Source organism: Heterocephalus glaber, unplaced genomic scaffold, assembly GCF_053883595.1.
Source record: "Heterocephalus glaber isolate CG9 unplaced genomic scaffold, H.glaber_assembly_v1.0 deba00001481, whole genome shotgun sequence".
NCBI lineage: Eukaryota > Metazoa > Chordata > Mammalia > Rodentia > Bathyergidae > Heterocephalus > Heterocephalus glaber.
In genome coordinates this window covers 52144685-52170720 of record NW_028258317.1, presented here as the reverse complement: position 1 = coordinate 52170720, position 26036 = coordinate 52144685, and the positions used below count along the sequence as shown (strand labels likewise).

Below are 26036 nucleotides of genomic sequence, written 5' to 3'. Positions count from 1 at the left end.
TTTTTTTAAAATATAAGTATGCCCTCAAACATTGGACAAGACATGTTTATACTAAAAAAAATGGCAATTTAATGTGAAATCCAAATTTATTTGAGCATGCTATAATTTTACATGTTAAATCTGGCAACCCTAGTTTAAAGCTTCTTTCGGGAATGACATTCATCACTTGAGCTCATAATTTCATTATCAAAGCAAATCACATGGCCCCATCGAACTCCGAGAAGATGTAACGTCCACCTGCCACATGCCTAGACGACGGAGGTTTAGGAGACCTCTTACTTCATGTCTAGAAAGCAGTCATAGATTCTGGCTGCTTTATGTATAGTGGTAATTGATGAGTAACTGCCTACATTTTCAGTGAAATACTTTGCAAATTTTTGGTCACTTTTCAAATTTTTCTGGAATCATACTGTGGAAATAAATACCACCCAAAATGGACAAATAAGGTCCATAAGATGAGGACAAAGGCTCATTCTTAGTTGTTCTGCTGCCTGAGCTATGAAGCTGGCTTCTCTGTTTTGCCTAAAAGGAAAGGCTACAGATCTTTCATTAACTGTTAAATTAATTAGGAAGCTCTAACCTCACCAGCTGTAAAATTCTTCAGGAGTCATTAAGAATGACTGAACATTCACACTATTTTCATTGCTAAACCGGGGTGGAGGGGAAATCCCTTTTTTATTATTGAAATAAGACTTTTAACCTCTAGTTATAGTAGTAAATTTCAAGGTTGTTTTCCAAAACTAAGAGAAAATATGGCTCCTTATAATCTGAGCTGAAAACCATTCTTTTTTTGAAAATCATTCTAATATTGGATTATACAATATTTGGGGAGTGGGAGGCTATATTTTTTTCATTTGAGGTGAAATTTACATATAGCCCCCAGAGTTATATATGCTAATCTAAGTGTACCATCTGAGGAATTTTGAGCAATGCAGACACCTATTAACCTAAACCCTTGCCACCTCCAGAGAAAACTCCCTTATGTCCCTTCCCCATTGATATCTGCCCCACCCTCCTACAGGCGACCACTGTTCTCATTTTTTGCCTACATCAATTAGCAGTGCCTCTTCTAGAGCTCCATGGATTCCACAGCATTTCTGATTCTTTTTTCTGAAACCACATTGAAAAGTAAAGCAGGAAACAATGGGGATCCCAGACAGTAACTCTTTAACATGAAGATAAGGGCAAAAAGAGGCTTTTAATGATGCCAGCAGCTCAGCTAGTGACTCCTGTCAGTCTCGAGAACCCTGACTAGAAGTTTGCGCTTCCTTATATTCCTCTTTTTACATCTAGGAAGCTTAATTCCATTCGAGTTTCCCTGGGAATATAGCAAGCAGGATTTACACAAAGCAGAGCAGTGGAGAAGGGGAGAACATAAGAGTTCTGGCAGGACTTTCTGAGTCCATGACGCTGCTTTGGTGATAGATTACAGAAGTCGTCAGGGCTACTCAAGGACCTTCTACAAAGAGCACAGTTACCTAGTTAACCCACAATTGCCCAATTCCACATAGAGAGGTGGTCTCCTCTCTTTAAAAGGATGCATTATTCTATCAGATTTTTATGTAAATCCTGTCTCTGTTACAAGGAATGACAACTAAAATTACCTCCGTGGTCTCTATCAATTCATCCCCGAGTGGTCTCTTCTTCTCCTAGTTTGTCCCTGAAGACTTACATCATCAATATCCCATGCCCGGATCCACACCCCACACAACGGTTCAAGCCTATCTGTGCTAGTCTTTCTGTCACTGTCTCACGTTTTTGAAAACACACCGTGCTGCTGACAGCTGCAGTAGCCTCTCATCTTCTCAAGGACAATCACTGTGGCCAATCAGACAGGCTTTCTCCAGGTCCCTCTTCCACAGTCCACGAAATCCCTAAACTCAGCAAGTGGGTATTTCTCCCAAAGGGCTTTCTCCTGTGAAATCGCCAGCTGAGGAGTTCCTGTGTTGACACTAACACTACTTAGTAGTAACAAATCAGCACTAACATAGATGATGTGTTGGCCTCCATTCTGCTCTCCTCCCCCACAGGAACCAAACTCACTTTTTTAGCATGACTCAATATGACTCCTATATCTCGTCCTTGGCACAAACCTCCAGACCTTGCCTGAGTCCTCTACTTCCCCTGGGTAATGCTAGGTGTCATCTTACAAAGTATTCCCTTCTTACACAAGTCCACCCCTCCCCAGCCCTAAGACCAGAAATTGAACCCACAGCCTTCTGAGCTACATCTCCAGTCCTTCTTTCTTTTTTTTATTTTGAGAAACGGTGTTGCTAAGTTGCCCAGGCTGGGCTTCAACTCTCGATCCTCCTGCTTCCACCTCCCAGGGTGCTGGGATCAGAGGCATGCACCACCACTGCTAACTACATTCAAATCCATTCTCGGTGCAAGGTACTCAGTGAAAAAGCTGGTCTCGAGCTGCACAGGTGGCAGCACTATTCACATAACACAGCAAGTATACAGAAGCATAAAAGAAAGACAAATGGGCAACAAGTACATGAAAAGATGCCAATATCACTAATCCTCAAGGAAATTCAATCAAAACATATCCATTAGGATGGTCACAACCAAAAAAAGATAAAAACAAATGTCAGGATGTGGAGAAACTTGAATCTCTGGGCATTGCTAGTAGGAATGTAAAATGGTGCAGCCACTTTGGAAAACAGTATGGAGGTTCCTCAGTTAAAAATAATTACCATATGATCCAGCAAACACACTTCTGGATATATATCCGGAAGAACTGAACCAGGATCTCCAAAAGATATCTACAAGCCAACGTTCATTGCAGCATTATTCCCAATAATGATTACAGCAAGATGCACAACCAGTAATATTCATTTAGAACCAACCTAAATGTCCAACAGATGAGTATATAAATAAAATGTATCATATATATCCAAAAGAATATAATTTAGTCTTAAAAAGGAAGGAAATTCTGGGACATACTACAATTCTGCTGAACTATTACTCTATTAACACTTTTCATTTCCAGTCTTTGTTTTTTCTCTTTATCCCTCCTCATTTGTTGTGTAATTGTTGGCTATTGAAGCAGGCCCCTTCTAAGGCAAACTCCCACATGAACGCACATTTAGAATTCTCTTTTCTTTTTTAGTTTCACCTAAAACTTTTTGGGGAAACTTGCCAAGAACCAGCCAAAGTTACCAACCCACTCTAATTCAGTCTTTTAGGCACCTAGAAAAAACTCAACTCATTACAATACTGAACTGAGCATGCCCAAAAGTATCAGGTCTGCCATCTTAATCTTTCAAATGGCCTCGAATGGAGAATTCCCAGAGATGTGTTGCCTCTTTCCATACTACAACCTTAAACTGAGCATGCTCAGAAATACACAACTTAAACTGGGCATGCTCAGGAATGTGCCCATCTCTGAAAAGCTTTCCTATATGAGTATGTGTAGGCTCTCTGAATAAAAACTCCATATTTCCATTCCTCAGGGAGGATACTGGGTTGGAAATAACCCCAGTGCCCTACTTACTTGTTGCAGGTAATAAATCCGTCTCCATTCTTTTGTCTCCTGGTTGTTTTTGGCTTTCCACTCACTAAGATGTGAACCCACTGAATTCAATTACATAATTAGTAACTGGAAAACCAAAATTTGTTCAAAAGTTTTCTCTAGGGACTGCCTATCTGTAAAGGAGTTTGTGTGGGGTTACTGGAAACTCCCAAGATAAAAGGGAACCAGATACTACTATCCAGAAGCCTCCCACCCAGTAAAGTATCTTTATGAGTATCTTTAGCCCAAAAAAAGAAAGGGATACATAGGTAGACTATTATCTTCTCTGAGGATCAGTGACTATTTCCTAAGGAAGGTAATCTTTGAATGGGACTTTCTTTTTTCCAGCATTGGGAATTGAATCCAGGGCCTTTACAACAAACTACATTCCTGGCCCTTTAATTTTTAAAACTTTGAAACAGGGTCTTGCTAAGTTGGTAAGTCGTCCAGACTGGAGTTGAACTTGCAGTCCTCCTTCCTCAGCTTCCCAGAGTGCTGGGACTACAAGTGTGTGACATTGTGCCTGGTTTGAATGGGGCTTTCAAACAATGATAGTATTTGGAGGAATGGGAAAGTGGAGTAAAGAGAATTCTTGGGTTGGAGGAGAGATAACATTGTTAGCAATGAGAAAGTAAGGCAGAGTCAGGCACCGTGGCACACCTATAATCCTAGCACTGGGGAGGCTGAGGCAGGAGGATCACTGGAGTCCAGAAGTTGAAGACCAACTAGCCTGGGCAACATAGTGAGACCCCTGGGGCAGGTAGCAGCAGAATCCTGGGAAATCTTTTGAGTTTGGCTCAACTACAGAGAGTGTGAGCTGCTCCAGTGCAAGGGCAGGCTGAAGGAAATTCACAGAGGACATTGAGAACCAGAAAAGTTATGTGATTCCCTAACACAGGGTTATTAAGTAATGGAATGGCAAAATATTTTAATTTTCTAAAGAAATTATAAGAAAGAACAATAGGGCTTTAGTGAGTCCCTAAGGGGTTTGGGAAGATCATTGGGTGTCACTGCAAGAGCCTGATCACACCTTTCCTAGAAATGCCGGGGCCTTCTTGGCTTGTATCCACCTAGTTTCTTTCTTTCTTTTTTTATTTTTTTTGGTACCAGGGATCGAACTCAGGACCTTGTGCTTGTGAGGCAGGCGGCAGCATCACTGAGTTAAATCCCCAGCCCTATCCGCCTAGTTTCTAAAGGATGAGACTGTGCAGAACCAAGTTCCAAATGGATGGGATGTACAACAACTTCTAGAGTTCATTTATTTTGTTTTGTGCTATACGGAGATATTTGCTACTGAGAAGTCCTTTAAAAATTTCAGAGGTGGTAAGCACTTCACTTCCAGGTGATGTACCCAAAATCATTGACAGCAGGGCTGTTATGGTTGTATCTAGATACCTTCCCACCAAAGCCTCATGCTTCTTCAGAGGGGGCTGAATCTAGAGTGTGTGACTGATTCATGGTGGGGCTAGGCCCAAGGGCACTAGGATTAAAGGTGTGAGTGCTGCCTGCCCTAAGTAGTCTCAGTAAGATAAAGGGGACAGAAAGACAAGAAAGACACTGTTAAGGCCCCTTGTTGCTTTTGCTGTCTTCTGCCACCATCAACTGTTGCCCCTCTGCCACCCTGCCTTGGAGCCAGCTAATTATGGACTGAAACCTCTATGAACTATAAGCCAAATAAACCTTTCCCCCTTTAACTTCGGGTGTTGGGTATTTTGTCTCAGCAACAAGAGAAACATAACTAAGACAAGGGCCTAGGAGAGATGTTTGTACACCCATGGTCACAGCAGCATTACACACAATAGACAAAAGTGGAAACAATCCAAAGACCATCCAATGATAAATGGATACACATAATGTGTCATTCTTACATACAATGGAGTATTATTCATCCTTTAAAAGGAAAGGAATGCTGATACATATTACCAAGTGGACAAACCTGTATTATACTAAGTGAAACAAGTCACTTACAAAATACTGCATGAATCCACTTACCTGAGGCATTTAGAGTATTCAAACTCATAAAAATGCGAAGTAGAATAGCGGTTTCCAGGGACTGGGAGATGGGGGATGAGGATAATTGGGAGTTGTTGTTTAATGTGTATAGAATTTCAGTTCTGCAAGATGAAGAGAGCTGGAGATTTCTACAACACTATACATAGTACTACTGAACTGTACACTTAACATGGTTAAGGCAGTCAGCTTCATATTATGTGTATTTTACCACAACTAAAATATTTTGTGAAAGTCAGAACTGCTATAGCTCCACACACATTTTATCTATACTTCTGAAATTCAAAAAGCTCTGAAAACCAAAAGCCTTGATTATAGCCTGCTGTTCCAGATGCCACTGGCAGGCTACATAATAAATGATGTATACACCATATTTATATCCCCAAATTGGAAAATCTCTAAATGCTCACATACACCTGCCTTCCAAAGCTTTCAGATAAAAGATTGTGGACCTGTATTCTGGTAATATCTATTTTCTCTCTTTTGATGAAAGTGGACAGAGACTAACTGAGGAGACCTGATCCTCGCCACTCCTCTTCTGTGGTTCTGGGATGATGCTCGCTGATTGATGCTTTGACAAAAATAACTGATAACCAAGTAAAATAATCAGCAGGCTGGTATGTCTTTTTTTTTCTTTCCTTTCAGCAGCATCTGGTTGCACTTCAGGACAGCTGCCGGGTGCTACATGTTATAAATTACAGCAGGAAATAAGATGGCCACGGCCTGCCCACGTGCAGTGCTGCTTAGGACCACTTACCAAATCACACCTCGGCACGCTGGATACAAACTGTGCCCCTTGGCAGCCGAGGATGAATCCCGCAAGATTCAGGAGGACACAAACCACAGAGAGCAGCACAAACAGGTTGACCTGAAATAGCAAGAGGAAGGGCAATTAGAAAAAGCCTCAGCTAAATACAGAGATGGGGGCCAGGGATTTCTCTCAGTGGTGCCGTACCTGCCTCGAAAGTGCAAGGTCCAGAGTTCAATCCCCAGCACCGGAAAAAAAAAAATTAAAAATAAATACAGAGATGGCTTTATCTGAACTAAAAACAAAAAACTGATATTCTCTTCCAACAGCATAGTTTTTTTAAAACGTTAAAATCACATTTTTACATTTTTTTCATATTTTAGAATTTTTAAAATCATGCTTAGGAATTCCACTAACTCTCACATCTCAATAATCTCAAGTTCTTGTTTATAATTATTTCTCCCTCCTGTATCTTTTTTTTTTCTTTTACTCTTTCAGCCATATATTACACTAAGCCCTGGCTCTTTCTTCCCTGAGCTAATCTGATCTTCTCAAATCTTGTTGGGTCAATAGTGGTAAGTAGACAAATGGAGAGCTCTAGTATAGAGCTGAAACACAGGAAAAATCAAACTCAGTCATTAAAAGCCAGAAATCACAGTACACAACTGAAAATACACATGGGGTTTTTTTCAGTTCAAAACACTGCAGGTGCTAAACAAGTGCACAACAATCTTCTGTGTTCTTTTTTCCAAAAAGTACAAATAATATTAATAATATTATTTCAAATAGTTAAGAACTGACAGAAGACAATCAAGAAACCAGTGTTCACTTAATGTGAATTAGAGCCTACACTTGTGTTTCAACTTGAGAACTATGATTACAAAAATCAAACCTCTTTGTAAATACAAAAGATTAGAGCCAATAATTTTCAGTGTTAAAAGCAAACATCACTTCAAGCAGCTAATATGTCACCATTGACTGGCAAATTAATTCACATACTAATATAGAAAGCTTGTGCTATTGTGGTTATTCCAAGTCATATATCGAACTAATAACCTGTATCCAAATTACACAAATAACATCTCATCTGAATAATAAAACTCTATTTTAGAATTTGGGAAAAAGACTTGGACAGACATTTCAACACGCCCCCCCCCTGCAAAAAAAACATACAGGAATGGCCAACAGGCATACAATAATATACCCAATATTATTAATCACCATGAATGCAATTAAAACCATAATGAAATACCACTTCATCTTCACATCAACTAGTATAGTTAAACTTTAAAAGTTGAAAATACCACCCTGAAGGCACCTGATCTTGTCTGACAATACCAAGTGTTAATGAGGATGAGGAGCACTTGGACTCTCAGACACTGCTAGTGTGAGGACAAAATGGCATAATCACTTCACAAAATTCTCAGTTCCTTCAAAGTTAAACATAAATCTATGCAGGAGTTTTTCCAAATAATTTACAGAGCTATTTCACCCTCAATTACCTAACCGTAGGGTGCATAAGGGGACTTCCTTTCAAGCAATACAGTATGCAAAGTGGAGAGGAGTAACTTTCCATTGGAGAAAACTGACAAACACAACTGCAATCAAGCAAGAGGAGACAGCAGTGATGTCAGAAACAGCATGTGTCCTTAGTAAGATGTAACTGAAATAGCACTTCACCAGTGTGGCATTCCTCCGCCAGATCATAACAACTTCATTATAATCATGAGAAACAATAAGACAATCATCTACAAAATACCTGATAAGCATACCTTAAAAATCCAAGCCTATGCTATCATGAAATCAACCAATAACAAATGCTGGTGGGGCTGTGGGGAAAGAGGAACCCTGTTCCACTGCTGGTGGGAGTGTAGACTGGTGCAAGCACTGTGGAAATCAGTATGGAGATACCTCAAAGAGCTAAGACTGGAAGTCCCATTTGACCCAGCTAGTCCCCTGCTGGGGATCTTCCCCAAAGAATTAAAAGAATCATACCACAGTGATATATGTGCACTCATGTTCATAGCAGCACAGTTTGTAATAGCTAAAACTAGGAAACAGCCCAATCGCCCATCAACTGGAGACTGGATCAAGAAAATGTGGTTTTTTTCTAAAATAGAGTACTACTCAACCATAAAAAAATGAGAAATTAGAGACATTTATACCTAAATGGATGCACATTGAGGTGATACTCTCAAGTGAAATAAATAGGACACACGTGTAAATACAGAATAGTTTCTCTAGTGTGAGAAACTGAAAGTGTAAATAAGGACTAAATGTATAATAGGTAATGTGAAATAGGAAGAAAAGGGGCAAAGGGGAAGGAAGTGGGAGGGCTAGGGGAAAGGATAAAAGGAAATGGAATTAATATGAGAAAATGGAAAAATAGGAACAAAATCTTTGTAAATAGGGAGGAATGGAGGGGTTGAAGGGAGGGCTGGGCAAGGGTGAAAAATAAGAACCAAGAGAGACTATGTAAAGGTGCAAATTTCCAATGAGGAATGTTATTATATTGTATACCTAAAATGTAACAATAAAATAAAATTTTAAAATAAATAAATAAATAAACAAGCCCAGTGCTCTGTCTGGGAAGATCACAAGTTCAAGGCCAGCCACAGTTTCAAAATTTAAAAAAAAAAGTGGCAATGTAACTTGGCATGAAGTTCCTGGGTTAAAATTGAAAGAAAGAGAGAAAGAAAGAAAGAGAGAAAGAAAGAAAGAGAGAGAGAAAGAAAGAAAGAAAGAAAGAAAGAAAGAAAGAAAGAAAGAAAGAGAGAGAGGGAAGGAGAGAAAGGGGGGAGGGAGGAAGGAAGGAGAGAGAGAGAGAGAGAGAGATCCAAGAAACTGTCACACCCAAGAGGAGCCTTGTGGAGACACAATGATTAAATGCAATGTAGTGTCCTGGGTGGGATCATGGACAGAAAAAGGATGATAGGAAAAACTAGGAAAATCTGAAAAGCATGGTCTTTCATTGATAATTATATATCAATATTGGTACATTAACTGATGAAGAAACTATACTAAAGTAAGCTGTTAATAATAGGGTAAACAGTGTGGCATATACAGGACTTCTGTACCATTTCATAATTTGTAAAAATCTAAACTATTCTAAAAATAATTTTTTAAATGAAACAAAGTAAATATGCAATGGTATATATTCAAACAATGAAACACTTCTACCAATAAAAAGGAAAAAGCTATAAATGCAGAACGTGAAGTTAAAAATACTACACTGAGCACAATAAGCCAAATATTGTATGATTTCAATTAAATAAAGTTCATGAATAGACAAAATAATCTATGGTAAAGGAAATCAGAACAGTAACTGCCTAGTAGGAGGGTGAGGAGAGAGGAGACTGGCAAGAGACTTGGGGGAATTTTCAGGAATGATAAAATGTTCTGTGCTTTTAATCTGGGATTTCACTGCATATAAATTATACAGAGAGGAGAGGGAAGGAGGGGGAGAGAGAAGGAGAGGTAGAGAAAGACAGAGAGAGGGAGGAGATGAAGGGGGGGGAGAGAGAGAGAGAGAGACCTAAACTCAACTGCCAAAAACAAAACAAAAACAAGAAGATGAAAGAGCATCCCAGGCATCCCCTCTTATACTGGAAGATCTGGCAGTGACACGTCAAAGTCAAATCATCAGCAAACCCCAGAATGAAGCCATAGGCCATGGCTCATAGACTATGTACAAAATTACTATGTACTGAGCTTCAAATGTATGCCTACATGTGTTATTATTATTATTAAAACTCTGGTGAAACTTTTCAGAAGGCTTTTCAAAATGGTGGAGAGGTGAACAGAAACAATTGAGCCTCTTTGAGACTTGGAATCCAGACAATGGAAAATGACAACTTGGGAAAGAAAAAGGAGAGAGTAGATCCCCACAAGCTGAAAGAAACTGACAGGAAAATTAAAAACGACTGTACAGAGAAGTTGAAGAGACTGGCCACAATGCAGAGAAGGAAATGAAACATTCTGGTTTTTCTCCTCGGCCTGCCTCTGCTGAAGCAAGGGGTTCCAGGAAGAAGCAGTAGTGGCCTGGGCCAGTAGTTGCTGTGATCTGCAGGGGCAGTACAGGGTTTTGCTCCAATGGAGGTCCTTCCACAAGCAACAGCTAGAGAGGGATCCCAATGGAGGTGCTCACCATACACTTGGAGAGAGCAAAGGGTTGAGTGTCTGAATCTGGGACTCAGAACAGCTGCAGGACAGCTTCCCTTCATGGTTCCCAGAGTTACCCTCCCACAATGACTGGGTGAGGCAGCCACAGGAAACAATCACAGACAGGGAGAAGGCTGCAAAGAGTCCCCCTGAGGGGTTTGAGCTCAGGCCAGGAGAGACCCAATGGTTAGAGGCCAAGCTTGGCTTGCTCCGGTTTTGAAAGTGTAGGCATTGAGTATTCAAGCCCTCACCCTACTGCCTGCATCCAGCAGAGATCTAGAATATGACTGCCTTTCTTATCTACTGGCATGAGCAGGCATATGTCTCAGCTTAGCTACGCTACAGCCTGGGTAAACAGAGGGGCCTCTGGAAAAGAGGGGCACCTCAAAAAACCCATAGGCCTTAAAGCTAGGTAAAGAAAACCAACAATTGCTAGACTTCAAAATTTCAGATCCTGGAAGGAAATCACTTGTCCAAAAGCACAGAGGAAAAAAAAATTCTGTACATTTGTTTCCTTTCCTCTTTCTTCTTCACTGGTTTACTAAAGTGTGGGGGAAATTTCCTTTGTTCTTTTTTCTTGTTTTTAAATTTTTATTTTTTTAACTTATTTTTCTTCATTTTTCCCTCTTTTTCCTTTTAATTTTTTAATTTTCACTCTCTACATTCTTTTTTTTTCTTTTATCTTCTATTCTTCTTTTTTCTGTTAACCTTTACCTAATTCTATAAATACTCTTCTACTCCCTGATAGGATCCTTTATCTCACTTATCTCTTCTCCTGATCTTGAATAGGATAAATTTTCAAATTTTTTGTCTTGCATTCTTCCATTCCCAACCCCCTATGTGTTTAATAATATAGCCAGTGTCTTATGGACAAAATACCGAGCATCCAAAGTTAAGGGGGGAAAGGTTTATTTAGCTCATAGTTTGTAGAGGTTTCAGTCGATAACTGGCTGGCTCCAAGGCAAGGTGGTATGGCAGACAGGCATCGCAGAGGCCTCACAATTCATGGTGGACAGAAGGTAGCAGGCAAAGCAAGCAAGAGACCTTAGCAGCTTCTTTCTGCTCCTTTTATACTCATCTAAACTATTGGGATTAGGGTGATGCCAAACCAATCAGTGGACTGATTTAGTAATCACACACCCTTAATCCGAACATCACACACTCTAGACTCAGCCACCTCTGAAAAAGCCCCACCCATGACTGTATGTGGCTTTGGGGAACATCTAGACACAAACGATAATAGTCAATAAGTTTTATTACTCTTCAGATAGTTAACTCTATATAAATACCATTGAAGTTTTTTCTACCATTAGTGGAGATATAGCTGTTGCATTTAGTACATATTAGCTGTATGTCAGTATCTGATTTGTCTTAGATTTTATACTATAACTGTGGATTTCTTTTCTGTGGTTAATGGTGGTACATTATTGGTTCTTATGGTATATGTATATCCAATTTGTCTTGGACAATATTACTGTAGCTGATTTGTTTGATACTGCTGGGGTCACGCAGTTGTTGCTATTAATGGGTTTTCTCTTATGCCAATACAAAGATTACCTTTGTGACATTAACAATACTGAGGGGTCCATTCCTAGAGAACTTTGTGTTGGGCCAATTGCCCTGCATCCTCCCCTCCCAAATCAACACAAAGCAGACTAACTGAAGAGATCTCCATTCTGACAACAAAGTCTTTTCACTACAAGTACCCACAAACCTCAGCACATAACAAAACAAAGCAAACAAAACACAACAGAAACATGAGAAGACAAGGAAACAAAATGCCACCCCAAACTCAAAACTCCCCAAGAGGGTATCAAAGAAAAGAATAGCAAAAGCTACACACACAAATTGTTCTAAAGGATAATAGAGGAGGTTAAAAAACAAATCACAGAGGTGCTCATCAGGATCACAGAAAATTTAACTAAACAGATAATGGAAGTAATAAATGAAATGATCAGGGAGCTTTCATAAGACACTAACAAAAAGCTAGATGAGCCAAACAAAACAATACAAAACATGTATGTCCAGTTTAGCAAAGAATTACAGTCCACAAAAAGCTTTCAATCAGAAATCCCAGATATTAAAAATTGTATTGAAAGTATCAGAAGAGACCAGTATGAAGACAATGTTAGAATTACAAGAGATAGCTGCTTTTGATGACAAATTATTTAGAGATATATTAAATGCTACAAGAGAACATGAGAAATGGATCAAACAACTGCTAAATGACACAAAGATGAACCTAAGATTAATTGGAATAACTGAAAAATCAGAAAACACCACAAATGGCATTCAAAAAACCTATTTACAGAAATAATAACAGAAAACTTTCCAAATATGGGAAAAGAATTTAACATACAGATAAGTAAGGCATACAGAATTGTAAACAGTCACAATCAAGAGAACCTCTCCACATCATATTATAATCAAAATGTTAGATGTCCAGGGGCTTCAGGGCCACTGTATGACCACTTCTAACACAGAGGAAGGGGATTCCAGGCCGCCATACCACTGCTCCCAGCACAGAGAAAATGAGCCACGTGGGCACCAACAGCACACACACACCCCTGCCCCCACCCCCCCACCTCCATCGAAATGAGAAGACACATAAACAAGACTCAAAACCAGACATCCAGATCAGCTACAGCAACCCCAAAGGGAAATGAGATGGAACACTCTGATACTCAACCACCTGGACTCCCTGAACTAGCAATAAAAGAGGATCTAGAAAAAATGAAATCAGAAATAAATTCTCAGATAACAGCAGAGATTGTACTCATAGTGCAAGACATGATTAATTAATCTAGAGAGGAGCTGAGGAACATGATGGAATCCCAACACAGGAAACAAATGGAATCCATAAAACAAATGCAAACAGATTTCCAGGAGATTAAAAACTCCACTGAAAATCTATGCAGCAAATTGAGCCAATGTGAGGACAGAATTTCAGATATAGAAGATAAGATTGCAATTACTGACCAGGATATTAAAATTGCTTCAAAATTGTAAGGGACCACGAGAAATCAATCCAGCAGCTGCTAGACAATTCAAAGAAGAATAACATAAGACTGATGAGAGTCAATGAAGAAACAGGAGCGTGCAGATGACAAGAGTACAGATGACATAAAAAAAAAACTGTTGACAGAAGTAATGGCAGAAAACTTCCCAAGGAGGGGAAAAGAACTTGACATACAGAAAAGTGAGATAAGTGAGGCAAACAGGACTCCAACTAGCCTTGATCAAAAAAAATCTACACTTAGGCATATAACTATTAAGATTCCAGAAACACAACAGAAGAACAAAGTTTTACAAGCAGTTAGAGAAAAGAAACAAATCACATACAAAGGAAAGCCCATCAGAATCACAGCAGATTTCTCAAAGCAAACTCTCAAGGCAAGAAGAGTTTGGAGTGACGTATTTCAAGCCCTAAAGGAAAACAGCCTCCAATCCAGATTGATGTACCCTGAAATACTATCTTTCAAAACTGATGGAGAAATAAGATACTTTCATGACAAAGAGCACCTTAGGAACATCAAGAATACCAAACGAGCACTCCAAAAACTTTTACACAATATGCTAGGAAAAGACAATGAGGATCACAACCCCAGGAAGCACAGCAGAATGAATCCATCGGGTGCCAAAAGAAATTAAATGTAAAGGGGGATAATCCAACAAAAAGAAAAATTCATGACAATGACAAGTCAATACATATCAGTTATAACCATCAAGGTTAATGGTTTCAATTCAACAATCAAAAGAAATAGACTGGCAGAATGGGTCAAGAAGCAAGATCCAAAAATATGCTGCATGCAAGAAACACACTTAATTCAAAAAGAAACTCATAGACTGAAAGTTAAAGGGTGGAAAACAATACTCCATGCGACGGGAACTAGAAAAAAAGCAGGAGTAGCTATCCTCTTGGTAGATCAAGTAGATTTCAAACCAACACTAATTAAGAGAGACAAAGAAAGACAATACATCCTTGTAAAGGGAACAGTCCAAGAGAAAAAGATGACAATCATAAATATATACGCACCAAACACTAGTGCACCCAACTATACAAAACAAATACTAATGGACATGAAAAGTCATATATGCACTAATACAATTGTAGTGGGGGACCTCAATACCCCACTGTCACAAATAGATAGATCAACGAGACAAAAAATAAGCAACAAAACACTAGAACTCAATCAAACTCTTGAACAAATGAACTTAACAGATGTTTACAGTGTGTCCCACTTGCAAAATCAGAATACACATTCTTTTCAGGTGCACATGGGTCGTTCCCCTAAATAGACCACATACTCACTCATAGAACATGTTTAAGTAAGTCCAAAGGAATTAAAGTTATCCCCTGTATATTATCAAACCATAGTGCAATGAAATTGGAGATGAACAGCAAAATAAACCACAAACATTTCATAAACACATGGAAATTGAACTATACAGTTCTGAATAACCAATGGGTCACAGAGGAAATTAAAGAAGAAATCAGACAGTTCCTTCAATTAAATGACAATGACAATACAACATATCAGAATCTATGGGGCACAATGAAGGCAGTTTTATGAGGGAAATTCATAGCAGTGAATACTCATATTCGGAAAACAGAGGGAGCTCAATTAAACAACCTGATGCTGAACCTCAAGCTTCTAGAAAAAGAAGAGCAGGACAACCCCAAAGCTCATACAAGGGGGGAAATTATAAAGATTAGAGGAGAAATCAATGCAATGGAGATGAAGAGAAAGATACAAAAAATTAATGAAGCCAAGAGTTGGTTCTTTGAAAGAATCAACAAAATTGACAAACCCTTAGCCAGCCTTATCAGAAAAAGGAAAGAAAAGGCCCAATCCATGCAATTAGGAATGAAAAGGGTGAAATTACAACAGGCCTAGCAGAAATACAGAGGATCATCAATACCTACTTCGAGAATCTATACGCCAATAAAATGGAAAGCTCAGAAGAGATGGACAGATTCCTAGATATGTATAAATTACCAAAGTTGAATGAAGAAGACCTAAAAATTCTTAACAACCCAATATCAATCAATGAAATTGAAAACATAATTAAAAACTTACCAACTATGAAAAGCCCAGGTCCTGATGGCTTCACTGCTGAATTCTACAACACATTTAGAGAGGAACTGCTGCCACTACTATTTAAACTCTTCAATGAAGTTGAAAGGAAAGCAATATTCCCAAATTCATTCCTGGAAGCAAGCATCACCTTGATCCCCAAAGCAGAGAAAGACACAACTGAAAAAGAGAACTATAGGCCAATCTCACTAATAAACATAGAGGCAAAAATCTTTAATAAGGTACCGGCAAATAGAAGGGAGAAGGTCATCAAGAAGATCATACACCCTGACCAAGTGGGATTTATCCCAGGGATGCAGGGATGGTTCAATGTATGCAAATCAATCAAAGTAATATACTACATCAATAGAGCCAGGGACAAAAACCACATGATCATCTCAATAGATGCAGAAAAAGCATTTGACAAAATCCAACACGCATTTATGATAAACAAAAATTGGAATAGACAGTCTCTACCTCAATCTGATAAAAGGTATCTACGAAAAACCAACACCCAGTATCATACTAAATGGTCAAAAACTGAAATCTTTCACACTAAAATAAGGAACAAGACAAGGATGTCCACTCTCACCATTCCTGTTCAATATAGTTTTGGAAATATTAGCCACAGCAATTAGACAAGAGAAAGAAAAGGAATAAAGATAGGAAATGAAGAAGTCAAATTGTCATTATTTGCAGATGACATGATACTCTATATCAAAGACCCCAAGAACTCGATCAAAAGTCTTCTAGACTTAATAACCAAATTCAGTAGAATAGCTGGATACAAGGTCAACACACAAAAATCAATAGCTTTCCTCTACACGAACTACAAATTCACTGAGAGAGAAATAGTGCAAACAATTCCTTTCTTAATAGCATCCAAAAAATTGAAATACCTAGGAATCAACCTAACAAAAGAAATCAAAGACCTCTTCTCTGAAAACTATAGCACTCTGAAAAGACAGATTGAAGTTGATATCAGAAAATGGACAGACATCCCCTGCTCCTGGGTAGGAAGGATCAACATAGTGAAAATGGCCATATTTCCAAAACTGCTATATAGATTCAATAAAATCCCAATTGAAATCCCAGCAGCATATTTTATGGACCTTGAGAAAATAGTCCAAAAATTCATTTGGAACCAAGTGACTCTGAATAGCAAAAGCAATTCTAGGTAACAGAAACATGACAGGGGGTATCACAACCCCCAAGTTGCAACTATTCTGCAAAGCTACTGTGATAAAAACAGCATGGTACTGGCAAAGAAACAGACCTGAGGACCAGTGGAACAGATTAGAAGATGCAGAAACAACGCCAGACACACTCAGCCATCTCATCTTCCATAAAGGAGCCAAACACCCTCACTGGAGGAAAGATAGCCTCTTTAATAAATGGTGCTGGAAAAATTGGGTTTCAACTTGTCAAAGATTAAAACTAGACTTATATCTCTCACCATGCACTCAACTAAAATCAAAATGGATTAAAGATCTAAATATTAAAATAGAAACACTGAATTGGCTGGAAGAGAGGTTAGGTAGAACTCTTGAAGACATCGGTGTAGGAAAAGATTTTATGAACAAAACCTCAGTTGCCCGTGAACTAGCATAAACAATCAACAAGTGGGATCTCTTCTTATTAAAAGCCTTCTGCACAGCAAGAGAAACCACCAGCAGTGTGAAGAGACAACCTACAATGTGGGAAAAAATCTTCACCTGCTCTTCTTCAGACAAAGGCCTACTATCTCAAATCTATAAAGAACTTAAAAAAATCAGACCTTCCAAATTTAAAGACCCAATCCAAAAATGGGCATCTGAAATGAACAGACATTTCCCAGAAAAAGAAGTAGAAATAGCAAATAAACATATGAAAAAATGTTCAACATCACTGGTCATTTGAGAGATGCAAATGAAAACAACACTGAGATTCCACCTCACTCCAGAAAGAACAGCTGCTATCATGAACTCAACCAATAACAAATGCTGGTGGGGCTGTGGGGAAAGAGGAACGCTGCTCCACTGCTGCTAGGAGTGTAGACTGCTGCAACCACTGTGAAAACTAGTATGGAGATACCTCAAAGAACTAGGACTGAAAGTCTCGTTTGACCCAGCTATTCCCCTGCTGGATATCTTCCCCAAAGATTTAAAAGAATCATACCACAGTGATATATGTGCACTCATGTTCATAGCAGCACAATTTGTAATAGCTGAAACTTGGAAGCAGCCCAATTGCCCATCAACTGGAGACTGGATCAAGAAAATGTGGTTTTTTAATAAAATGGAGTACTACTCAGCCATAAAAAATTAGAAATTAGAGATATTTATACCTAAATGGATGCACATTGAGGTGATACTCTCAAGTGAAATAAATAGGACACGTGTAAATACCGAATTTTTTCCCTAGTGTGAGAAACTGAAAGTGTAAATAAGGACTAAAAGGTATAATAGATAATGTGAAATAGGAAGAAAAGGGGCAAAGGGGAAGTGGGCGGGGTAGGGGAAAGGAAAGAAGGGAATGGAATTAATATGAGAAAATGAATAAATGGAAACAAAGTCTTTGTAAATAGGGAGGGATAAAGGGGTTGAAGGTAGGGCAAGGGAAGGGGGAAAAATAAGAACCAAGAGAGATTATGTAAAGGTGCAAATTTCCAGTGATGAATGTCATTATATTGTATACCTAAAATGAACCAATAAAATAATATTTAAAAAAAAGAAGTCCAACACAGGAACAAAATTTTAAAAGGAGTTAGAGAAAAGCAATGAATCAACCCATTAGAATTACAGCACACTTCTCAACCCAACCCTTAAAGGCCTAAGAGGGCTTGAAGTGAAGTGTCTGAAGCCCTAAAAGACAACAACGTCCAACCCTGACTTACATATCCTGCAAAACTTTCCTTCAAAATTGATAAAGATATAAGAGCAACTCAAGAAATTCATGACCACCAAAGTGGCAATACAAAATAAAATTCTCAAGGATATCCTAGAAAGAGACAATGAAGCCAACAATGCCAATAACCCAAATACAATGAATACACCTGGCAGGTGAAAGTTAAGATGAAGGAAATATATTATGGAAAGCAACAACAGGAAAATAATGCAATGACAAGAATTAATCAATACCTTTCAGTAATAACTTGGTCTTTTTTGGTACCAGGGATTGAACTCAGGACCTTGTGCTTGCGAGGCAGGTGTGGTGCCACTGAGCTAAATCACTGGTCCCAGTAATAACTTTCGATGTGAGAGGGGACTTCTGGGAAGATGGCAGAGTGGTAAACAGCAACAAAGCAATCTCTCCAAGATTTGCAATCCAGTCATTGGCAAATAACAACTTGGAAAAGAAAATAAGGAGGGAGGTGGATCCTCAGGACACAGGAAGGATCTGAAGGGAAAATTGGAACCCACAGAAAAAGTTAAGAGATAGACTACAACACAGAAAAATGAATGGGCCAATCTGCACTTTCTCCCCAGCTCCTAGATTGTGGCATGGAAAAGGATGATCAAATCTACAGAGACACAGTGAAAGCAGGTGACTCCAGTGGCCCCCAAGGGAGAAACACAACAGTGGATCAGAGCAGTGGATACTATGTGCTACAACAGTTGGTCAGTGACTCCAGTTCAAGCTACTGCAATGTCCCCTGGAGAGAGTGCTTAGTCAGACACCATTTTAGGAAGGGGCCAACTGAACCTGGGACTCAGAGCAGCTGTAGGTTGGCTTCATCTCAGGGCTCCCAGTGTTAAAACCCCACAGTGACTGGGTGAGGGACAACCACAGGAGATGTCCAGGGTCAGGAAACCACAGTAAGGCCACCAAAAGACACTTAGAGGGTTATAAACTAAACAACTCAGGCCTCAGCTCCATAACCTAAGGCCAGGATCAACCTGAACTTCTGTGGATTTGAAACTCCCAGAACTGGCATCCCACCATAATCCTACTGTAGTTTTTCTGGGTTTATCCCGCACCCCACCCTAATCCTACATCGGGCTTGCTGGTATTATCTAGCATAGATCTGGGCTCTGACAGCCCTCCTTAGTCTACCAGCAAGAGCAGTCATGCACTGAATTGGACACTACCACAAAACTGGAGACTCCAGAAGATAACCACAGGCTTAAAATCACAGAGAAATTTTCTTTTCCATCCTTTGTGGGCTTTTTTATTATTTTTTCAATTGTTTTTGTTTTTCATGAGTATGAATCTTGTTTTTAGTTTTTTTCAGTCTTGTTTTTGTTTCTTCCTTCTTTCCCTCCTGTGTTCTTCATCACTTTCCCTAGACTTTGGTAATCTTCTTTGTCCTTTAGCCTTGCTTCTAATCTCTTTTTTTTTTTTGTACCAGGGATTGAACTCAGGACCTTGTGCTTGTGAGGCAGGCAGCGGCACCACTGAGCTAAATCCCCAGCTCTAATCTTTTTCTTTTCTTTTATTTCTCTATTTTTTCCTCTGATCCCTTTTAAATTTTCATGCCTTAGGGTAAAATAGCTCTATTGAGTGGATATTTTCTGTACATAATTTTCTGATTTTTCTTAGATTTTTGTTCTATAATTATAAATCTTGTGACTATGGTTAAAGTTGACAAATTAATGGTTATCACAGTTTGTCATTTTCTAGTCTGTGCTTGATGGTTTTGTTACTACTGATTATACTACTTTAGTCAAGGTGACATAGTTGTTATGATCTATCGATCTTCCTTGTACACCAATACCTAGATTGTCTGGGCATCATAAATAATATTATAATCCAATACCAAAGAACTGAGTGCTAGGCCAAACAGGCAGTAATCCTTTTCATCCCTAATAAATTAAAGAGGCAGGATCTTCAGACAGAATCAAAAGCCAAAAGTCACTTAGGCCAAGAAAACAGCTCTGAAAAGTAGTCATTTCCTAAGGAAGTCTTGATACTAGTAATAAAACTACCTACCATAAACAATCTATAAGCCTCAATGCAGAAAAATAATGAACAAAAAAAAATAGAAAATGAGAAAACACGGAAGCAAGATGCAACCCATAACTCCCAACTCACCCAAGGCAAAACAAGGGGCCACTGAGGTTAGAAAAATCAAAAGCTCACCCAGCTGAATTTTATGAAATGATGGCAGTGGAAGTTAACAAAAGAGATCAATAAGTCTCTTGGCAAAAACCAAACAAATAATTAAAGAGCTGATGATCATAATAAAGGAAATTATTATCGAATCTAGACCAGATACATATGGAAAAAAAACAGAGGTGCTTAGGAAAGACATGGATACCACATCTGCTCATTATAGAAAAGAACTGAGTCCATAAAACAGACTCAAATGGAAATTCAGGAGATTAAAAATCCTTCTGAAAGTATATGCAGCAGAGTCAACCAATATGAACGTAGAATATCAGATCTAGAAGACAGGGTTGTGGTTGGTGATCACTGAATGAAACACTTCTTTCAAATAGCAAGGGATCATGAAAAATCAGTCAAATAGGTGCTAAGCAAAGCAAAGAAGACCAACATAAGATTAACTGGAATCAAAGAACAATTAGAAGATAGCACAAAGAACATAAAAATCTTTTCACAGAAGTAATAGAAAACTTCTCAAGCATGGAAAAAGAATTTGAGGTACAGATAAGGGCAGCACACAGAACTCCAAATAGTTACAATAAGAAAAAAACTACACAAAGGGGCCAGGGATGTAGCTTAGTGGCACCATGCCTACCTGGCAACCACAAGGTCTTGAGTTGAATCCCTGGTACTGAAAACAACAAAAACAACAACAAAAAACTACACAAAGGCATATAATGGTCAAGATTCCAGAAATTCCACACAAGAACAGAATACTGAAACTGTTAGAGAAAAGAAACAAATCACCTATTAAGGAAACCCACCAGAATCACAGCAGACTTCTCAACTCAAAGCCTTAAGTCAAAGAGAGGTTGGAGGGAAGTATTTCAAGCCCTAAAAAACAAAAATAACCTCCAAACCAGATTGATGTACTCCACAAAAATTATTTTTTCAAAAATCAATTTTTCAAAAATTATTTTTTAAAATTGATGGAGAACATGGCTTTGCTGTATAAAACATCTTTGAAAAGTGGGACAGGTGGGCAACCCACTTTCCAGTCCCCCTTCTGTCTCTCTTGGGCAGAAGCTTTCTTTCTCCCAATAAATTTTTCCTACTCTTAAAAAAAATTGATGGAGAAATAAGATACTTCCATGATACCACCTGAAGAAATTCATATCCACCAAACTAGCACTCCAAAAAGTTCTGAAGGATACTCTAGAAGAAGACAACAATTTCAAAAACTGCAATAGAATGAATCCACCAGGCAAGGCAAGCAATTACACACAAGGGAAAGAAGGGAACCAACAACAGGAAAAGAATATGACAAAGATAAGTCAATATATATTAGTTATAACCATCAATGTAAATTATCTCAATTCACCAATCAAAAGAAACATATTAACAGAATGGATCAAGAAACAAGATCCAACAATATGCTGCATATGGGCCAGGGATTTAGCTCAGTGGTTCTGCTACCTGCCTCGAAAGTGTAAGGTCCCAAGTTCGATCCCCGGTACCAAAAGAAAGAATATGCTGCGTACAAGAAACACACTTAACTGAAAGAAAAATTCATAGGCTGAAACCAAACAAAAAAGATCAGTAAAGAAATATCAGAGTTGAACCAAACCTTTGAACAAATGGACTTAATAGATATCTACAGAGTATTCCACTCAACAATGGAATACACATTTTCTCAGTAGCACATGGGACATTCTCCAGAATAGATCCCATGACCCTATAAAGCATACCTATGTAAATGCAAAAGAACTGAAATTATAACATGCATATTATCAGATTATAGTGCAATGAAACTAGAAACCAATGGCAAAAGAAATCACAGAAACTATGTAAACATATGAGAATTAATATCCTCTTGAGTAATCAATGAATCATAGACGGAATCAAGGAAGTTCTTAAAATCAAGTGCTAATGCCAATATAATATACTGGAACCTATGTGACACAATGAAAGCAGCCCTAAGAGGGAAATTTATAGCTGTGAATATCCATATCAGAAAAACAGGGTTAAAAAAATAATATTAATGATGGACCTCAAAGTTCTAGAAAAACAAGAACAATCTGAATCCAAACCTCGTACAAGAAAGGAAATTATAATTAATTTCTGAGCAGAAATTAATAAAATTGAGACCAAAAAAATACAAAGAATCAAAGAACCAAAAAGTGGTTCTTTGAAAGAATAAACAATACTGACAAACCGCTAGACAATTTCAAAAAAAATTGATTCAAATCAATGCAATTATAAATGAAAAAAGCTAAATCACAACCGATTGTGCCAAAATCGAGATCATTGGTAACTACTTTGAAGACCTGTACTCTAATAAATTGAATTTGAAAGAAATGTATACATTCCTAGATACATATGAACTACCAAAGCTGAACTAAGATACAAAAATTCTGAATGATCCAATATCAGATAATGAAATTTAAGAAGTAATTAAAAAAACTAAAAAAAGTCCCAGTCCTGATGGATTCACTGCCAAATTCTGCAAAAACTTTAAAAAAGATGTAATGTCAATACTTCCCAAACTTTTTAATGAAATTGAAAGGGAAGGAGTACTCCCAAAGTCATGGAAGCAAGCATTACTCTGTTTCCAAAACCAGAAAATGACCCAACTAAAAAAGGGAACAGGCCAATCTTTTTCATGAACATAGACACAAAACTCCCCAATGAAATACTGGCAAACAGAATGCAACAAATCATCAAAGAGAGCATACATCATGACCAAGTAGGATTTATTCCAGGGATACAGGGATGGTTTAACATATACAAATCAATAAATGTAATACAACACATAAACAGAAACAAGGACAAAATTAATAATCAAATTTGGTAGCATGTCAACAAAGTCAACAAACAAGTCAACAAACAAAAATCAATAGTGTTCCTGTACACCAATAATAAACTCATTGAGAAAGAAATTAGGGAAGCAATACCTTTACAATACCATCAAGAAAATCTAACAAAATCTAACATTCTTTCATGATAAAATCACTGAAGAATATAGGTACTGAAGGGCCTTCTCTCAATCCAATAAAAAACCATTCATGACAAACCTACTGCCAACATCATATTAAAAGTAGAGAAGCTAAAAATGTTCCCTCTAAAATCAGGACCAAGACAAGGATGTCTGCTTATCACCACTCCTGTTCAATATAGTTCTGGAAGTATTTGCCAGAGCAATTAGTCAAGAGAAAGAAATAAAAAGGATACATGTAGGAAAGGAAGAAGTTAAATTATCATTACTCACAGATGACAGAGAAGGTCCTTCTACATAGAAGGTCCAAAAAACTCCATCATAAGACTTCTAGAATTAATAACCAAATTCAGTAGCATAGCAAGATACAAAGTCAACAAACAAAAATCAACAGTGTTCCTGTACACCAGTAATAAACTCACTGAGAAAGAAATTAGGGAAATAATACTTTTCACAGTAGCATCAAGAAAAATAAATACTTAGGAATTAACCTAACCAAAGATGTGAAAGACCTCTACAATGAAAACTGCAGTGCTCTGAAAAGGAAGATTAAAGAGGACATCAGGAAATGGAAAGATGTCTCTTGTTCTTGGATACACAGAATGAATATAGTTGAAAATAGCCATATTTCTACAGTTGTTATACAGATTTAATGCAATCCCAGTCAAAATACCAACAGCATTCCTCACAGAACTAGCAAAAACAATCCTAAAATTCATATGGAACCAGAAGAGACATATAAGAGCAAGGTAGGAGGCATCATAATCCCATATTTGAAATTATACTACAAATTTGTAGTGATAAAAGCACCATGGTATGGGCCAAAAAACAGACTTGTGGCCCAATGGAACAAAATAGCAGATGCAAAAACAACTGCAGGAATACTCAGCTACTGATCTTTGACAAAGGCCGAAAACTTTTGCTCGAGGATAAAGACACTCTCTTTAACAAATAGTGCTAGGAAAACTAGCTATCCACATGCAGAAGATTGAACTTAGACCCTTCCCTTATATCTCACCATTTAATAAACTAAAATCAAAGTGGATTAAATATCTAAGTATTAAAACAGAAACCATCTGCTGGAAGGTAAAATAGGTAACTCTTTAAAGGTATAAGCAAGGACTTTCTTAACAGAAACCCAGCTGCTAAGAAATAATACCAAGAATCAGCAAATGGGATCACGTCAAATTAAAAAGCTTCTGCACAGCAAAGGAAACAACCAACAGAGTGAAGACACAACCTACAGAATGGGAAAAAAAAAACAACTTGCCACCCTCTTTTCAGACAAAGAACTAATATCGAGACTATATAAAGAACTCAAAAAAGTTAAGACTCCCCAAATTTTAAGACCCAATCCAAAAAGGGCATCCGAAATAAACAGATACTTCTCAGAAGAAGTAAAATGAAATACATGAAAAAATGTTCAACATCTCTGGCCATTAGAGATATACAAATTAAAACAACACTGAGTTTCCATCTTCCTCTAGAAAGAATGACCATCATCAGGAAATCAACCAATAACAAATGCTGGTGAGGCTGTGGAGAAAAAGGAACACTTCATTATAGTGGAAATCTAAACTAGTACTACCACTACGGAAATCAGTATGGAGATTCCTCAAAAGACTAAAAATAGAAATTGCATTTAACCCAGCTATTCTTTTAGATATCTTCCCAAAAGAGTTAAAGACATCATATTACAGTAATACATGTTTACCTTTGTTTACAGCAGCACAATTCACAATAGCTAAATCTTGGAAGTGGTCAGTATGTCTATGAAAGGATGAATGGATAATGAAAATGTGGTATTTATATGCAATAGAGTATTACTCTGCCATAAAGAAGGATGAACTTGAGTCATTTGTAGTAAAATGGATGCATCTTGAGATGATGTTAAATGAAATAAATCAGACACATAAGCTTAATTATCACATGGTTTCTCTTGCATGAGAAACCCAAAATATAAATAAAGAGCAAACTAAAAGCTAGATAATAGGAAATAGCCAATTAGAGCTTTAGCATATGGGAAGGGAACCAAGAGACACAGGGAGAGGGAGGGAGGAGAGAGAAATAAGATTTTAAAGAAGAGAGAATTGTGATGTGTTGTACACATGTACTAAGTCTCTACGATGACTGTGATCATTATGTACTATGAACATGTACTATATATAGATATATATATATATCTATATACATAGAGAGATGCATATGTAGATATATGGATATATAAGAAGGTGTCCTTGAGAAAGAGGGAAGGGGAAGGAGGTGTGGGGAAGGGGATAAAAAGGAATTAAGATGTGTCATGTACATGTACCAACTCCTCACAGTAAATGTAACCATTAATTATTGCAAACATGGACCCATAAAAAAGAAAATTAGAATAAAACTTTTCAACCAAATAGTCACGAATTATTCCAGCATAGACCACTGTGGCAAATATCAGACCTGGAGCTATAAAGACACTTCTTTCAGAGGCCAGGTTAGGTCCTGGGACATAAATCCGTCATC

The 26036-nt window shown here is 38.0% G+C and overlaps 1 protein-coding gene across 2 annotated transcripts in view; it reads right to left on the bottom strand.

Annotated features, from left to right (window-relative positions):
* Entrep1 (endosomal transmembrane epsin interactor 1) overlaps nucleotides 1–26036 on the bottom strand; it is a 79945-nt gene that overhangs the window by 19279 nt on the left and 34630 nt on the right. For both annotated transcript variants that reach the window (XM_087184086.1, XM_021253017.2), the window contains exon 3: nucleotides 6282–6392. In XM_087184086.1, coding sequence (XP_087040212.1) covers nucleotides 6282–6392 — 111 coding nt within the window. The remainder of the gene's footprint in view (nucleotides 1–6281; nucleotides 6393–26036) is intronic.